The following is an 18,908-nucleotide window of genomic DNA, read 5'->3' as shown; positions in this document are numbered from 1 at the left end:
GAACTTGAAGCAAATAGTATATTACATTAACTGACTTGCATTGAATACATACAACCCACTGGATAGTAAATTTCATTGTACAACTTACATAAATATAGATAAAGTAATTTAAAATCAGAAACCTAGTTGGCTTTCAAAATATATTACCAAAAAAAAAGCAATAGCTGGTAGAAGGAATATGAATTTTTGTATATATCATTTTCCAAATATCAGCAATTGCGAAAACTAAATCTCCACATTTTGGTAGGCACAAAAGCTACATTGTATGTATAGCAAGTCCAAAAAACAACATATTTAGGTAGAAATAAGTAATTCTTCCACTATATTACTTGTTTAACAATCACGAGCCTTCTTCAGGGGAAAACCTTCTAAAACTTTAAACAAACTTCGCTTGGCTAACATAGGTTCCACAGCAACCGAACCACCATAAAATGGCACAACATTTGCTGAAATTGGAATGGCAGGTGTACCAATTAGAGACCCCATGTTTGAAGTACCAACATGCTCAACACCAACTGGAACAACCTGAGAGAATGAAGGTTTGAAGATACACTACACATAACAAAAATAAACAACAAAACTTTTAAAAAAAATATAAATATATCACTAAAATTAAAAAACAAAATAAAACATAATACAATGAAAAGATAAAATAAAAATTAAAAAAAATCAAACAAACCTTGGTTGGAGTGTATGAATATCCATCGACATAGAAACGTCGCATAATGGTTAGATCATCAGTCATCTCAACAACTTCAAATACATCAGGGGATAAGGGGAATTGCCCATGTGTTTTACGTATAACAAACATATATTCCTTCCCAACAAAATTTCTATAAGCACTTGTAGGGTCTTTCTTTTTCAAAACCTAAACATAAAATCAAACCAAATAAAAACTTTAAAAAAGAAAGCATAAACCCATGCATAACAATAAAAAAAATAACAAACTAACCACCAATTTTTTGGGTCTAGAAGAAACAGTTCCTTGAATTAATTCATCGAAAGCAGTAAACATTGCCTTTCCAGTGCAATCAGCAACAACAAATTCAACCTTACGCCTATCACAAAACAAAAAAATAAATAAGAAACAAAAGAAAACACAATGGACACTTCAAAGTAACATAAGACCTCAAAATAAAATATTACTTCGGTGAAACGTGGAAAGAGGTACGATAGCATTCCGTGCAGTAGTAAGATGAATTGAAGAGAGTTAAAATCCTTTGGCAATCACATACCGGATAAAACCAATCATCACAATGTTCAATTGAGACAATTTTGGAACATGTAACAAACAATCCATAAACTGGGGAATTTATCAAATTAAATAAACTCTTAACCGGATAATATCGATTGAACAAACTTTCTTTTTTCACAAGTTTTTGGAGTCTATAAGAAATAGATCGAATATAACAACGACGATCTTGCTTTTGAAATCTGCAAGGTATAAAAATAAATTAACAAACTCAATTGAAAAGAAAAAGAACACAAGAAATCTGAGATGAAATGAATAAAAGAAAATATTTACCCCATCCTAAATATAACCATTTCAGCAATTTGAGGATTAATAAAAACTCTTGTGATATCATCAACACTCTCAACAAATACATAACCTATAAATAAAGTAATTTCAAAAACAAAAAAATATAAGAATCATGATAAATTACAATAAAACACACAGAAATTAAAATAAATTTAAAACATATAAATATAACCTTTTTCCATTTTTACTCTAGCAAATTGAAGAATAACAACAGGTAACCCCTCACAGCAATTGGTAAAAAGATTCTGAAATTCAAGAACACAAGCACCACGGAGTTCACAATCAAACATACCCCTGTGAAAAATCCAAATGAAGATTAAAAGAATATATAATTTTTTTTAAAAAAATCACTACAATATTAAAACAACACAAATCATCGTATATACCTACGATCACTTAGTTGTAGTTTGACAACAGTTTGCATATTCCCAGTTAAATCCATAGTAAGTTCATAGTGTAATGCAGTCAATAAACCAACAACATCTAAAATACAAAAATAAAAACCAAATAAGAAACCATGATTATAGAAAACTCAAGCAAGATAAAACAAAACATAAAACAAATAACTGAATAAAGCAAAGAAAAATACATACCAACAAAATAGCAATTTGAAACGGAAGAATTCAAAATATCAAATGAAGTTAACAGTGACAATCCAAATCTCTTGATCAGCAAACATTTTGAGAAAGATATCTCTGTTCTTTCATTGAAACAAATGGTATGATTGTTGAAAACTGAAACACCATAATTAACATTCGGATAAACATTGAAGTATGAAAAAAGATAAACATTGTTTTCACGTAATAATGGAGTAAATCTTTCAAGACAATGAGTTGGAACAGAAGCTTGAATCTGTGAACCCTATAAATAAAATGAAAAAAATTAAAAACAAATATAAAAAACAGTGGAAAAAATACAAATCCACAAAATAAGTTCAAATTAAAAAGATTCATACTTCTTGATCAAGCAAAATCAATTCCATTGTGTTAACTTTTCCACTCACTAAAACACTCCTGATAGTCCATATCCTAATTACTCTAGCTTCTATACTCCAATTAACACGCCCAGTTTTAAGTTGTTTGAGATAACTCAAAGGAGTCTTCATGATGTGAAGGTGAAGTAGAGGACCAACCATGAAAACTGAGCTTTAAATAAAGAAAGTAATAATATATAACTAACTGAGAAAATATATAAAAAATGACCAACCACTAACCAAGTGAGACCCACAAGAGCAAAAACATAAAATACTATATTAAATATAAATTTTAAGAGTAATATTTAATTGGAAAGAAAATATTTCTGTTGATACCATCGATAAGCATTTAATGCGACAATGTATAATGATGGGATCAAAATAATGAATAAAAAAATATTGATTAGATGATCCACTGCAAAGAAAGAACTAAATGTCAGTGGAAATTTGAGGACTTCACTTAAAATTATATTTAATATTCCTTATAGTAAAAAACTAATACAAATAATATATTCTGAAAAATTGCGTGAATATTTTTTTATTATCAAAATGTGTTGATTAATAAGTTATAGCTAAAGAATCAAAAAAAAAATCGAATGAATAAATAATTAATTCGTTTAGGATTGCATGGATAAAATTTGATTATTTTAATCTAACAAATATTAAAATTCAAAATAATAATAAAAAGAAAAATAAATACCCTCATTTATTAACAACTGGCAGTAAAATTTTCTTCTTTTATATGCTTTGGAAAAAATAGATTTCTAGTATAAATAATGTTAATTTTCCGAAACAGTTAAGTTATAAAATGGATACTCTGAAATTAGAGATATAAATTATAATATTAATGTTAATTTAAAGTCTAAGATAAATTAATTCAATCAGGTGACATTAAAAAAAATTTAAAATCGCCAACTTTTGACCCACAAAAAAAGTGAATTATCCTTTAAAAATAAACTATAATAAAAATTGTAATAGCTATTGTATGAAATTGGGTACTTGTTTTTTTTGTTCGACATATAAATTCAAATATAATTTCTACAAAACAATAAAACACAAACACTTAATAATATTATTTAATTTGAATTATAACATTATTTAACTTCCATAAGATGATTGCAAAACACTTGAATCAACCTTACAAAATTTACCTAATAATACATAAGACAATACATTCATTACAAAAAATAAACCTTAGGATTCTAGATAACAAAAACAACAACAAAGAGTTCATGATACAGATCTGACAATTATTTAACATTTAAATATCCTAGGTTTAGTTTTTGCATAAGCATTCACATTTTATACTTCTGAACTTTGCTGATTTCTTCATCAACTTCAAAACCTTCAGGAAGTTTTCTTTTTTTTCCATTAGGGTCATCATTTGCAATAACAACAGGCAATTTTTTTTCATCATCAAGAACTTCAAATCCAAGTTGATCGAAATCATCTATATGATTATAATCTTTCAGTGGAGAGCCAACGTGAACCTCATTTTTTTCGGCAATATGAACCTGACAAATGAAATAAATCATGTAAAATTGATAATAATAATAATAATAATAATAATAATAATAATAATAATAATCCCTAAAGTATCTTTAAAAACAATAACAATACTCACTTCATCACCACAAACAAATAGATAATTTTCAATGAAAAAATTCACAAGAAGTGAATCAGCGCATACATCCAAAACTTCGTAAGATTCAATGGTAACACTTTCAGCCCTCCCTTTTTTTTGTACTTTTAATAAGAAGGGATCACCAAAGAGAGAATCAAGTTCTTGAGGATAAAGAGAACCTCCTCTAACCTACAAAATTTTCAATAACACAAAATAAATAAACTTGCAAATCAATGAAGTAAGGATATATCTCAAAAGGAAACCCACTTACCATGGATGATAAAACCTTGCAAGTTTCCGGAACCAATTGCTTAACGACTTCGTCATTCAACTTGAAAGCAGCCTCTCCAGTTAAATCACCCCCGGTTAAACTAAGACGGAACCTACAAAAATTTATCATACATATATAATCTCCAAGTATTCTAATAAAATAAATAGAAATTTTAAACTGATGAAATATGCAACAAACCTTTGTGAATTATCCTCTTTGAACCACATATCAACACCTTCGATAACACCAAAAAAGCAAACACAAACAACGGCAGTACCATCAAGTTTTGATTCACAGAATTTTGAGAAATTTTGCACATCATGCAATCCTATAAATGATTCAACCTTGGATATTAACAAAGAATCTTCAAAACCAAAATCATGATAAACCATAATAACTAATTTTTTGGTTCCTTTGTAAAAGACATGCAAAATGATTTATCTAAACTTCTTTAAATAGCAAAAGGTTCATGATACTTCAATTGCAAAATAAAATTAAAGTAGTAAATAATAATATTATATTAGATACATGCAATTCAAAAAAAAATGTCTGGAGGGAAAACTTGTCCAACATATACATAATAGTCAGACTAATATAAAAATGTAGGATAATTAGAATATAAAGAAAACTGAATATTAGTAAATATAATATATTAAAGTGATAACAAATAAATTGAACAAACTCACCAACCTAACAAAAATAAAAACAAATACGTTAGAAAATAACATATATAAATAACAAAAAGAACAAAATATGTGCAACGATAATAGAAAAAATGGTCGGTTAAATTTAATGAAGTTTATAAACAAAATGGATCAAATGTAGAATTAGTTAATAAATACTACCTCCGTCCCTAGTTATAAAACCCTTTTTGACAAAAATGTACTATTAATTTACCTATTTTTAATCATATTTTTTTTAATAATATATAAAGGTAAATATTAGCATATAAGATCTTGTTCTATTTGTTTTGATGAGTATTTTCAAAATATTAAATTTTTTAAATTTTTACTAATAGACAATTAAATATATTAGTGATCAAAATTATGAATTGATGTAGGTGCAATTCTCAAACAGGATCTTATAATTAGAGACAAAGGTAGTAGTATAACTTGCCAAGGATTTTTAAATAATTATTTCCAAATATCGATTTTTATGGGATATATTTATATTGTTTAATGAATAAACAAATAATTAACCAATTTTGTTTTGCATTCAACAGGGAAACACATCGCAAAGGAGAACAAAAATCAATAAATGAATATCTAGAGAAAAGTCTGCAGAACATTGACTTGCACCAATTATCAACAAATATTTATGTGAATATACTCAAACAAAGTGTTCTAACACACATGAAAATATTCATTCTTCTCCAAACCTCAGGTATTTATTGTTGCTTATAATTTAAAAGTATTACAACATATATATCCCTGAATAGATTAGAACCTAAACATAGAATAAATTAAAAAATCTTTACCATTTGAGAAATATTAGTCAACACAATGTTGTAAAAATACCCAGAAAATTCAATAAAAAAACCTAATGATCACATAATTCAGAAATCATAGTTTCATTCCATGGTCACAAAAAATCTACCCCTGATAAAGTTTTCAAACCTATCTGTGATACAAATAAAAAATACATAGAATTTGTATTACTTGTCCCAAAAAACACTACATTTCAATTGTAAAATTAATGTTTTTTTACGTCAGAAATTCAATGGAATTATAAAGTCAACAAAAAAAAAATAATCAAATAAAAATATAAATATAAATATAAATAATAACAAAATAATTAACCACATTTATAACATTATAAATCATAATATTATAAAGAAACTAAAATAAATTGGGAAATAATATATTTATAAAACACTGAATAACTTAAGATCCTTATACATTTATATATATAACCTGAAATTTAATTAGTAATTGCAACAAACCATTAAATTTCAGGATATTCTAATACAAACTCACTTAACATGGTTTGTAAATTCACAACTTAAAACAACCAACAACTCGTAAGATAACACACAAGGTCCTGTAATTATTTAGGAATCCAACAAACAAACGATAACACCACATACAGGACAACCTAGTACATATATATTCTACTCCTTTTCAATTTTCACTGACTTAATTGGAACAGCACCATTGGAAACATCAGCATCTTCAAAAGCAGTGGACAAATCTCTCTTCGCAGAACCAGCAGCAAATTGTTTATTAGTAGGTGCCAGTTCTGATCCAGGAGAAACCAAAAGACCAGATACAAATCCATCTAGTTGAGTTTCTTTAACAATCTCAATATCATCATCATCATCATCATCATCATCATCATCATCATCAACCAACCCACTAGATTCGACAGAACCCTTACCAATCTATAAATAGAAAAATTAAAATGTTACACATTTTTATTGTTATTGATATGAAAATACAATGGAATTAGAATTATACAAATGAAATTTAGAATATAGAGATGAACCTCAGCAGCAGAAATTCCAGAGACATGAGAATTGAAAATTTGCAAAATAGATGAATCATTGCAAACACGCTTAACCTTAAACGAACCATCGAATAAAACATTGGTTGAGGAAGATTTTTCAACCTTAAACAACAACTTAGCACCAATTAATTTCTTCAATTCACTTGGATAAAACCCAGCATTTTCAGCCTGAATGCATCCATATAAAGTTAATGTAAAACATTAATAAAACAGTAAAAATAAATCTAAAATAAACCTGGAATTATAATAAGACTACCTTTCCAGCAGACACCAAATCACTGCACTGTTTTCCAATTAGTGAATACATATCAGTGTCAAAGACAACAAAGATAGTATCACCAGTATCATCACAAACATTAAATTTAACTTTAAACCTGCAAATATATATACTTATAAATGAATTTATATATAAATCAATTGAATTTTAATTTTAAAAAGTCAACGATAAAACAAACATAATAAAAATGTATACACACCTAGGAACCATATGAAAAACATGCTTAACGCAACCCTTACAATAATAAGCTCCAGAATCAGCAATCACACTTTTGTGACAACGACACGCGGGATACCACCAGTCTTGCCCATCAACCAAATCAGTAACTACAGCCAGAACAATAAAAATACCATCCTCAGATGACCCTAAAAGTTTTGAGATTGTGCTTTTTTGATAACCAAGCAAAAAATCTTCCTCCAAAGTAGCTTTACCACGAGGACCAAGAACAGGAACAACACCAGAGTGTTCAATCCCAACATTAATATTCCTAAACACAAATTAAAAAGTATGATATAAAATCAAAGATATTTTTAAACATACAACTCATAAAATTTAAGTTAAAATAAAATAGCACTTAGTACCCATTTCTTAAATCCACAGCCTCTTTGAAATCAGGATTAATGAAAATCTGAGTGGTATTAATGACATTTTGCAGCGAAACTTTATCTGAATGAAAAGTCAAAAAAAACATAATACATCAAAACAAAACAAAAAATAAACAATTAAACCAGTAGCAATATAGCATTAATACTTAAGGTAACACAAAGATAACAAAAATAACTTATTTGAAAAATAATACCTCTAAAAATCTTAACTTTGGCAAATTGAACAGCTACAACTGGTAAGCCTTCAGAATTACTCTCCATTTTCTTCTGGAGTATATCAACATAGTCTCCAAACAATGCAATTTCACACTTACCACTAATATTGAAAATCAAACGCATTAAAAAACCAATTAGTAATAGTCAAAATTAGCAAAAATACACTGTAAAAATATTTAATAACAATTAGTAATAGTCAAAATAATATATCAACTAAAATTAAATAAAAAAACCTCTTATCAGTCAACTCCACAACTATCATTTTTGTAACTCTTCCATCTTTAATGTATTCCCTCTCTACAGAAATACCAGTCATTATACCCATGACATCTGAAACAACAATATAATATGTTAAACACAATTATATAAAAAACATAAAACTCCGAGTGATATATAAAAACACAATGAATAGAAAATTCAAGTTATAATATCAATAATTTGTCAACAAAAAAATACTATAATATCCATAATAAAAAAAAAATACATACCAACTAAAAAATCATAATCAATGGTATGAGAACAAACATCAGATATATTACTAATTGACAATCCAAAATTTGGTATATCATCACTTTGACAGATTTGAATTTTGGTCTTCATCTGAAAAAAGAACTTGTATGGATGCAACGTTGTTCGATAGCTCCCAGAACTTGGTGCAACAGCCAAATAAGAAATTTTATAAACATGACCCTCCGAAATCTTGTTCTTAAAAAGATACAACAATTGTTTCCTGATTGTAGCATGAATTTTCCCACCCTAAAAACAATACATGAACTTTTTTAATAAAAAACCTGAACAGATAGATACTAACAATTTACAAACAAAATTAAATACCTTCTCATCGATCAAAACCATTTCAATCGAATTAATCTGGTCAGGATTCAAGAAATTAGGAACTTCCCACACACGAATAACCCTAACCTTAACCCTCCATGATTCCCTTCCAGGAACAACATCACATAACATATCAAAAGTTGAATCCATCAAAACAATCCTTACTTCTATAAAATATTTTTATAAAATACAGAGATTTATATGTTTCTTTTCAAAGTCTAAAACACCACAAGACATATTTGAAAATGAGATAAGATACACATATTTATAGTACACCTAATTTTTTTACTTTTAATAATATTTTTTTGATGCCAAATGAATAGCTATAGTTAACAACATAAAATACAAAAAGCTGAACTGTTGTAACCTAAACAAATCAGGGTTACAGAATCAAGGTACAGACTAAAAAAGAAAAATAATCTGACCTAATTTATGCCAGACTGCATGATAGGGAAAAACGGTTCATATCTGACATAATCGGCGCATGTTCAGGAAAACAATGATTACATTCCTTAAATATTTAATTAAAAACTACACAAACAATTTTTTTGGCATTTTACAAAATTTCCAAATATAGATATAATATGAATGAGAGTGTCAAAAAATGTATTGCTATTAATAGGAAAAGACAAAATCTGTAAATAAAATCTTATAAAATCTGGAAATACAACTTTCAAGCTGGACATTAATTTCAAATGGAGGAGTTTGAATTAAGGTGAAAAGTAGAGTGTCACCCACCCTTGGACTATGAACATCAATTGATATGTAATTTGTTTTATCACTCAAACATATTAAAATCGAATATAATGTGAAAACCACATATCACATTGCATATTCATCTGGGTATTTTTTATTTTTTATTTTTAAAAAAATTCATGTTAATCTAATTAATAAAATATATAAACCCTTTTAAACAAAATCAGATTTCTAACACAATCTTTAAAATAAATATTTATTAGATAACCCACTAGAAATCATGAAGATGCTTTGAAGAAATCAAAATAAAATAAAAAAACCTCATCGACGAAGAAAAAAAGCAAAACCTCATCGACGAAGAAATCATGAAGGGAGATAACCAACAACTACTTGTAGAAGAATTGAATTGGAAGATGCTTTGAAGATGCCTATTTTCGTGAACAATCACTTGAAATAAAAAATTTGGTAAAGTTAAACAGTAATAAGGAATTTTTATAGTTCAAGGAATAAGTAAAGAACAAAACATATCGAAAAAATAAATGGGCTTTATTGTAAAAACTATCAAAATTGGGCTTGGATATTGTAGATAAATAAAAAAGGTAACCATGTAACTTATGATAAAATACTATTACACAACTCATGTTTGATTTACACCCCTCGGCCACATGGGAAAATTAAATTTATCGTAATTGAATATTTTTTAAGGCCACTTTTCCACTAAAATTTCACAAACAATAATTTTAGTTGGAAAAGTAATAAATGCATGTATGGAAATTGATGTAAGTTTTGTCCTTTCCAGTTTGTATCCGCCAGCATACACGATACTTATACTATAAGATTCAAGATGAAATGAAACTATCGACCCCCAAACGCAATACCACAATGATATATCCAACTATAAGATCAATCAAATAACTACTTACGCCCAAACCCGTATATATAATTGTTTCCATCTAATTCAAAAGAAGCATCACCCATGTAATATAAAAACTTTTTAATTTAACATATCTACAAAAATCGTACCCCAAAAACAAACAAAAATAATAATTCAAAGCAACCAAATATTCAATTTTTAAATGTAGATAACAGCATATATGAATGCTAATTGCACAAGTTTATCCAAAAAATATATAACCTGTTTGTGATCTTAATCTTTGTAGTAAATCTAACAAATGAATAATTGAATAAAGTGCCACAAGCACAACAACACTGATGCAGCAGTAGATGAAATTAGAGAACAACACAATGACAATAGTTGGGCCAAAAAGTAGATTTAGTATTTAATAAATGGGCCTTCCATTTTCCTTTAATAGTTCCTAGACATTTTTGGACAAATCAATGTGAACAATTCGATTTAGAAAACAACTTTGGACTGGTAGCCAAAATAAAAAATTGCAATTGACAAACACAGCTGAAATGAATAATTTACAAAGAAAACTTGCTGATTAAATTAATTTCATAATAACCTATGAATATTACAAAACAAAATAGAACAGAAAAGTACACTACCAATACATTACATATAAATGCAGAGAAAAATTTGCTGATTATACATTGGTTAAAATAGACATATCCAGTAAATCCCAAAAGAACTCATAATATATAAAATTAAAAATCCACAACATGGATACACAACCAACATTACATTAGATTTAATGTCTCCACAATACATACATTTCAAACTAATAATACAAAATAAACTTAATAATCTCTGGATCGTTTGTGATAACTTTGGTCTTCCTGCCAAGCAGCATTTTCAAATGCAGCATTCAAAGACCTCTTCATAAAAATATCCCCATGTTCAATGTGCTGATTACCCAAAATAAAGGGTTCATCAATTTCAGCAATGCCTGACTTATAAACCAACTAAATCAAATAACAAAAAAATTTAAAAAAAAAATTAAAACTTTGAAAATAACCATTAAAAAGAAAATGAATACACATAAAATATTAACTAAAAATAACCTGTTCAGGAGTATGATAAATTCCACCATTTGAAAAAGATTTAATAATACCAGCATCAACACAAACCCTAGCCACTTTGAAGCAACCTTTGTAAATCGGATTCAAAGACGAAACAGTAACTACTTTAAATAACAACTTTAAACCTTCCAATTGCTTTAAGACATCAGGTGGATTAACGCGATTCATTCCCTATCAGTATAAAACCAATTAAATTGATGAATACCAAAATATGTAACAAAAAAATAAAATAAAAAAATTCCTGAATAGCATAATAAGTAAGCACAACCTTGTAGGATGAAACCAAAACACTACATTTAGTGCGAATCAGGTAACACATAGCATCATCAGAAAGAACAAACATTGCATCTTCAATACCATCAGTAACATGTACTTTGACACAAAACCTATTCAAAATAAAGGAATAAATAGTTTCCAACTTGAACAAAAAACATTTACAGTAATAAATATTTAAATATAAAAACAAACAAATACAACAATTAAAATATACCTAGGCACAACATGGAAAACATGTTTTGAACAACTTCGACAATAATAAAACCCAGCATTTGGTATCAAACGTTTTGAACAACGACAAGAAGGAAACCACCAATCCTCTCCTTCGACCAAACCATCGATCACAGCAGACACAATAAAAGGTCCATCTTCAAGTGTAAATTTCAAATCAGCAATGGTTTTCTTCGGATACAGATGCAGAAACTCATCACCCAAAGAAGGTTTACGCCCAGGACCTATTAACGGCACATGCGTAGTAGGACCACCGCGCATCTTATTCAACCTATCAAAATCAAATCAAAATTATATAAAATTAAAACAAACTTTTATCACTGGTTAAATAAGCAAACAAAAAATCCATATTCAGAGAAACAGAATAATATAGCCAACCTTCGACCATACAACACAGCATCTTCAACTGCAGGATTCAACCACAACTTAGTAACATCTTGAATATTCTGAAGAAGAACACGACCTGTAGCAAAATAATTAATAATTTCAGAATTTAGAATTTTAAATTTAGAATTTGGAATTCCAAACATTACAAATAAAATATAAAATAAACACAACAATAACATCAATTAATCCTTATCTAATAACTTATCAAATAAATAATTGTTTACCTCTAAAAAATCTAATTTTGGCAAACTGGACAACAACAACAGGTAATCCTCCTTGTAGAGTTCTCATCATTTGAATCAAGTAGTCAACAATACCACCAAACAACACAACATGACAGTCACCTCTTAAAAATCTCAAAAAACATCAAGAATATAAGAATGAGAAATATTCAACTAAAAAGAAAATAAACACTACAACAAAACTCTATTAGAAAAAACAACGTACCTGGGGTCTGATAACTCGATTACAATCATCTTAACACGTTCACCATTTTTGGTAAACTCATTTAGAGAAGAAATACCACTCATAACTCCAATTAAATCTTCAAATCAAAAAACCAAATGTTAATAAACTGTCAATTAAATAATTCAATATAAAATTCAATGACAAAAAGATTCACTAACCAACTAAATAATTGCTGTCACATGTATGAGAATTAATTTTCCCAATATCCATCAATGACAGTCCATTTTTCTTTATTAATGGACATTCTACTCTTTCCAACAACGTGGTAGAATGAAAAAACAAACGACAAGGATGCCTGGTCGGCCTGCACAACCCATAAGCTTCGACAACAGAAAAAGTAGATAAAGTATAAGCTTCACCTTCAATAAGAACACCCTTAAACATATGAATCAAATGCCTTCGAACAGTAGCATGAATCTTGGAACCCTGAAAACAACTAATATGACTGAATAACCAATTAAATTTTGTGATGCATATAAAACACAAATAGATTTAATTAACCTAATGTACCTTCTCATCGATAAGCACCATTTCAATTGAATTCTCCTGGCCAGGAATGAAATTTGACTTCACGATCCACAAACACATCACACGAACCTTCAACAAACATGGCAATTTCCCAACACGAACATCACTGATTTTGCTATAAACATTAACCATTGCTTTGAATTAAATCTTTCAAGAACCAAATCCAAAATCCAAAATCGAAAACAAATAACTCAGTGTTTTGTTTTTTGGATCTGGCCTGAGACACTTATATACTTCAAAAATCTGATTTTTGTAACAGATATAGATATAGGACAGATTTCTGAATCAAATAACAGATCTATAAAGAGATGTTCAGAAAGGGAAAAGGGAAAACCTGCCATCATTGTTCAGAGCCACACATAACACGACACGCGAGCAAGAGAATGGTAAATTCTGGATCAGAGATGGCAGAAGACGAAACCACCAAAAACGTGAATCAACAGTGGATTTGGGGGATACTCTCTTCGTGAAGAGTATAGATAGCTTACTAAAAAGGTTATTTTATCTCTCACAGTATAGCAGTTAAGACAAGTATGGAAAAAGTACAGGTAAAAGTGCATGTTTATATTTGCGCAAGTCTGATAAAATTATGGTGACAATGTTATTTTATTAAACTCAAAAGTGTAACTTTTATCAAAATTACTGTGACACATCATAATTTTACAAAACTCACCGCAAACGCAATCATGTTAGTTTAATCTTGCAAATAAAAATGCAGTTTTGATTCTCTGATGCCTCTTCATCAGCACCTATCATGTCGAATTAATCTAACATGTGATGTAGTAAAACCACCATGTTAGATTCATCTAACTTCCTCCTAGATGCGGCCATGAAGGTAGTATAGGAAGCAAGTCGGTAAAAAATGCAATTCAGAAAGAAAAAATGAGTTCCTAGAAAGAAAGAAAGAAATGTTAAGCTTCACGTAACCAAATACACAAACCCTAAAGAGCAAGAAAGAAATGGTTTATCAATTGTATCCGAGTCAATAACTTCAACCGATGATAAATATATGACAGTTTAGATATCATGTTTCTATTTTGCCGAACTACTATTTGAGTCATCTGATCTCTATCTAACAACTCTAAGTTTATTGACTACAACAGCTGAAACTTTGTTAAAATAATTACAGCAGTAAATCCAAATCTAACACCAATTGCAATGAACCATAGACATAGTAAAAGCTATAACACAAACTCAGATCCTAAAATCAACATAAATATAATTAACAATCAATATTGAAAAATATAAACGTTGTACTCAACTATAACTAACAATCATTACTGAAAAACCATTTTGCATGTGTAGCCTCTCAACATCCACATAAAAATTGAATAGTAGAACAAAATTGAAATATTCATAAAATTAATTCTAACATCTCATATATATGCTAAGAAAACAAAATTACTATTTTTTTTCCACTTCTTTTACTGTATTATTATTATAACTTTTATCTAAAAATTCAAAACCTAAACTCATATAGCCATTACTAATAACTTCTGTCTATCTTGTCTTGTGGGATTTAGACAATTTTTTCTTTCTTTTCTTCACAGCCTTGGGGACTTTAGTTTTCCTTGCTTCTCTTTTCTCCTCTTTCACCTTCTTTTTATTTTCTTTCCTAGCTACTTTCCTAGCCGATTTCTTATCAAGAGGAGTATCTGGATCACTTTCAAAACACGAAATCTCTTCAGAATCGCTTTCATTATCTTCGTCCTCGTCAGATTGAGACTCGGACTCGGCATCATTTTCTAAGTGGCTGGTCATTTCAGTGAGAGCATGTTTAAGTCCTGTAATCGTCGGATAATATAAACTTTCAATGTCTTTCCCACTTCCTCGGCATTCTTAACATCGTCTAGTGTCTTTGGAATGTAAGACTGTAACAAGAGTTTCAGAAATTGAACATGTCAGAATGGAGAGAAAACAATCAATGTGCCTAAAAAAGATCAATATGAGTAGTGCTTTTAGTTTTTCAAAATACATTGAAAAAGTTATCAAAATCAACCTCATACTGTTTTCAAAATCAAACTCATACAAATATCTATAGATTATACTCCCTGAATTTCTTCAGTTTTTTCTTCATTTTATTGCATTATGCTCGATTCTCAGTTTGAAACAAAAAGTAATTTAATATGGCAAGTTACCTGTGCAAATACCCAGTCTGCAATCTCATCCTCTACAGATACATCTCCTCTGGCCAAAATGTTTTGTTGCACCTAGACATTTTTTAAGAAAATAAAAATATGTTTGAAGTTGTTCAGACTTCAGAGAAAGTAAACAACTACAAACTAAAGACAAATACCTTTTCCAAATAATTATCCACAGCATCATCAGCAATCGACGCATCAACAATAAAATCGAACAGTTCTCTTAATGTCATGACACCTACACCATTTTTCTTAAAGAAATCCTGCAATTAAGTAGTTAACCACACTTTTTCCTTATTAGCCTCATAATGAGAAAGGGGACAAATGTGTAATGTAAAGCTAGAGCCTAGAGCGTAGGAGTGCTTACCGATACATGAATAATATCGTTACGCAGAAAATCAAGAGCATAAGGATGGTCAGGGTCAACCGCTTGAGAAACATCGATAATATACAAGTGACCCTGATAAATAAAGAATAAATAAGTAAACTATTGACAGAGAGACATATAGTCACTAAAATATAAACAGCCAAAGAAATATTCACCTCATAATAAAGTATATTATATTCACTGAGGTCACCATGCACCAGTTTGCACTTTTGATATAATGTCCGCATCGCAACAATTATCTGAAATGCAAATGCTCATAATGTCAGCCGCAAAAATTGGCATAACAGAATAAACCTTAGCACCTTTAGAGTTTAGAAAGGTATAAGAAATGTGTGAGAAGTGATTCCATTGAGAATCCTTAAATGATACCCCAGAAGATAGTGTAGACTTCTAAATTGCTTTAATCAGACAAGTGAGCTTTTAGCAAGGTTCAATCACAACTGGATCCACTAGGCTACAGTGTTACAACACAACTGGATCCACTATTTAGCAACACTTTGTACTAAATAGTGTATCCCAGAACAATAGCAATTTGTTGAAATTCCGCTATGCTATAGCGCAACTATAGCCGCCATGTGAACAACTCTAGCTTTTAGTAATCACTCTAGACAAAAGGCTTCTGAGGGCCAAACTACGAACTATATATTATAGAAGCCCAACAACATACTATCAAAGAAACCGGCTAAACGGCAAATTTCTATCTTCTAAACCATGCTAACTTTACTAGAATATTGTATGACACACCTCAACATAGCCTTCCCGTAACTTGTCTAAAGACAAATCTGCATCTTTGAGACGTGGAGCGGCCCAACCATCCTTTCCTACATGAATCAAATAACCAGAGAACTTTAGTTAAAAACCTACTTACATTTCTTCTGAGATGATATGCTACGGAAAGAAATCGGAATTTTCTAGGACTGATAATGCTTTTGATCAATATTGAACCGTGCATTACTTTACTTTCCAAAGTTTCCATCATTCTTCCTTTTTTAATCAAATGTAGACATATATAATATTCAATATAACAAACATAATTGAGGGCAATGGAGTATAATTGGAAACCAAATTGTATAAAAAATATGCAGGACAAAAGTAGTACCAATAAATTCCATAACCAGGACATGTAGCCTCAGAAGTTGTGGAGTAGGGCACCTAATTCCTTGTGCCTTTAGTCTGCACTCCAATATAAACAGGGAGAAAGAAAATAAAGAACGGCTTATGCATAAAAGTAATCAAACTCTTCTTATACGGGATCATACATAAAGGAGGCCATTTAACAACGAAAAAATATAGTATTCGATTCATAGTGTAATTTATTATACCGCATTTTACAACAGTGTTATCTTAACAGATTTTAGTTAAGTTGCAAACCTCATGAGATTTCTCATTTCCTTTAATGCCCATGTGTTTACCATTTTTCTGGGATTACGCCCGCAGTACCCATTTTGTAACCGGAAATCTCCTTGCATATATCTATCTCTATCCCTGATATCAATCAGATCGTAAAAGTCAGGTCATAAAATAAAATATTACTGTAGCCTGTGTAATCCTTAACTAAAATGCCAGAATCGATGTTTTGTATATTTTAATTGCAAGTTCTTGACCATTGGATTTGGTGGCATGATAAACATTGGCCTGTTAGAAAATATTACAAAACAAAAAGACACTAACAATCAGAAATATGATAACTAGAATCAATTATCCACATCAAGTCCCTATCATAAAACCTTGATCACAATATCAAAAAGAAAAAAACTGAAACATGTAAATAAAAGCTTCTGGTGTATGACATACTTCCTTTCCAGTTGAAACACATCCATTAATATCTTGAAATACACCTTTGTTAAGCATCTTGAATAAAACCATGCGCGTTCTGGGATCAATTGCCTATGGGAGTTTTAGTGTTAGTTACAACGATTTATCGAAAAATTAATAACAGAAACAACGAAACCTTAATGTTATGAAATAATTATTGTTTACCTGCTCACCCGTGGCTCGGTCAGCTTTCTCAGTAGTTCTAGTTTTACCAATGGCCATATCTCTCACACTTCCACGAATCGCTGTTGTTACCGTGTTAGACATGGCAATATTCAGACGTCCTTCCAACTCCTGCCACACCAATTGTCTTAGCTTAAAAAACTAGAACCAGACAACAAATTCCACATAACATAAAAGCAAACAAATCATCCCACAACTGAAAAATCAAAGCAATCCATTTAAAATATTCAAAGACGCATTTGAGATACAAGTTACAATTCAAGATCACATACACAAAAACAGCTACAACTTCCTAGTATTCCTAGTCTTTATCATTATAAATAGAAGTCTGTGATCTTCTTTTAGACATGCTCTATAACCAAGATAGTGATTTACTCTATGAATTAGTAACAAAATTAACACATGTAATGTTGCTAGCAAATAATCAAGCCACAATGATTAAATAAAATTCACACACAAAAGACAGTTAAATAGTGACAATGGGGAAGAAAAGCACCTCCAATGGGGAAGCAGGAATGTGACCACCATGAGCATTAGGGCGCAAGGAATTAAGGGAAGACACATATTCATCATTTCTTGAATCCAACAAATCCAAAGCATCATCGATTTCTGAATCCGAAGAATACGAATCTTCATCTTCTTCTTCTTCTTGTTCTTGAGTTTCAGGTTTGTGTTCGAACTCGATGTCCATTGTTGATAGACGAAACGACGTCGTAGGCAGCAAAAGCAAATTGAGGCGGCAAAAAGCGAGGAGGGTTGAAAAATTTTACGTTTGGTAATTGTGAGAATCTTACGAAAATTGCTTTTTTCGCCCCCATGTTTCTCTTAAACCCCCCAAAAATCCCAAAATAACCTTGAATTTGGGGGGTTTAGGAAGCTATGGATCCTAGGATCCGAAATATATTATGTGTGGTTCGTGGGATCCGAAACAAGCCAATTATAGATGGGAACACGTTTGGGGGGGGGG

The 18,908-nt window shown here is 29.9% G+C and overlaps 2 protein-coding genes and 1 pseudogene across 2 annotated transcripts; all 3 read right to left on the bottom strand.

Annotated features, from left to right (window-relative positions):
* Window positions 1-6,518: 6,518 nt before the first annotated feature.
* Window positions 6,519-8,995, bottom strand: LOC123892330 (replication protein A 70 kDa DNA-binding subunit A-like). The gene is made up of 10 exons (XM_045942121.1): window positions 8,846-8,995; window positions 8,500-8,767; window positions 8,245-8,341; window positions 7,990-8,111; window positions 7,772-7,856; window positions 7,390-7,677; window positions 7,170-7,287; window positions 6,893-7,081; window positions 6,785-6,788; window positions 6,519-6,697 (listed from the first exon to the last, which is right to left on the bottom strand). The coding sequence occupies exons 1-10, from the start codon at window positions 8,993-8,995 to the stop codon at window positions 6,519-6,521; spliced, it is 1,500 nt and encodes a 499-aa protein (XP_045798077.1).
* Window positions 8,996-11,167: 2,172 nt separating this feature from the next.
* LOC123892329 lies at window positions 11,168-13,546 on the bottom strand. The gene is made up of 9 exons (XM_045942119.1): window positions 13,397-13,546; window positions 13,045-13,312; window positions 12,866-12,962; window positions 12,643-12,764; window positions 12,410-12,494; window positions 12,015-12,302; window positions 11,793-11,910; window positions 11,507-11,695; window positions 11,168-11,407 (listed from the first exon to the last, which is right to left on the bottom strand). The coding sequence occupies exons 1-9, from the start codon at window positions 13,544-13,546 to the stop codon at window positions 11,243-11,245; spliced, it is 1,482 nt and encodes a 493-aa protein (XP_045798075.1). The 3' UTR covers window positions 11,168-11,242.
* A 1,145-nt stretch (window positions 13,547-14,691) lies between these two features.
* LOC123888032 lies at window positions 14,692-18,680 on the bottom strand (annotated as a pseudogene).
* Between the last annotated feature and the right edge of the window lie 228 nt (window positions 18,681-18,908).

Source organism: Trifolium pratense, linkage group LG6 (genome assembly GCF_020283565.1).
Source record: "Trifolium pratense cultivar HEN17-A07 linkage group LG6, ARS_RC_1.1, whole genome shotgun sequence".
In the NCBI taxonomy this organism is placed as follows: Eukaryota; Viridiplantae; Streptophyta; class Magnoliopsida; order Fabales; family Fabaceae; genus Trifolium; species Trifolium pratense.
The sequence above is the reverse complement of the archived record's forward strand: the minus strand, read 5'-3'. Positions and strand labels throughout refer to the sequence as shown.

What these genes read in the sequence shown, in the direction of transcription:
- LOC123892329 (XM_045942119.1), bottom strand. Translation starts at nt 13,546, where the DNA reads ATGGTTAATGTTTATAGCAAAATCAGTGATGTTCGTGTTGGGAAATTG. An exon ending in TGGTGCTTATCGATGAGAAG is followed by an intron (nt 13,313 to 13,396) that starts GTACATTAGGTT and finishes AGTTGTTTTCAG; the next exon opens with GGTTCCAAGATTCATGCTAC. An exon ending in TTTTGGTTTCATCCTACAAG is followed by an intron (nt 11,696 to 11,792) that starts GTTGTGCTTACT and finishes TTATACTGATAG; the next exon opens with GGAATGAATCGCGTTAATCC.
- LOC123892330 (XM_045942121.1), bottom strand. Translation starts at nt 8,995, where the DNA reads ATGGATTCAACTTTTGATATGTTATGTGATGTTGTTCCTGGAAGGGAA. An exon ending in TGGTTTTGATCGATGAGAAG is followed by an intron (nt 8,768 to 8,845) that starts GTATTTAATTTT and finishes TATTGTTTTTAG; the next exon opens with GGTGGGAAAATTCATGCTAC. An exon ending in CAAAGTTAAGATTTTTAGAG is followed by an intron (nt 7,857 to 7,989) that starts GTATTATTTTTC and finishes CTTTTCATTCAG; the next exon opens with ATAAAGTTTCGCTGCAAAAT.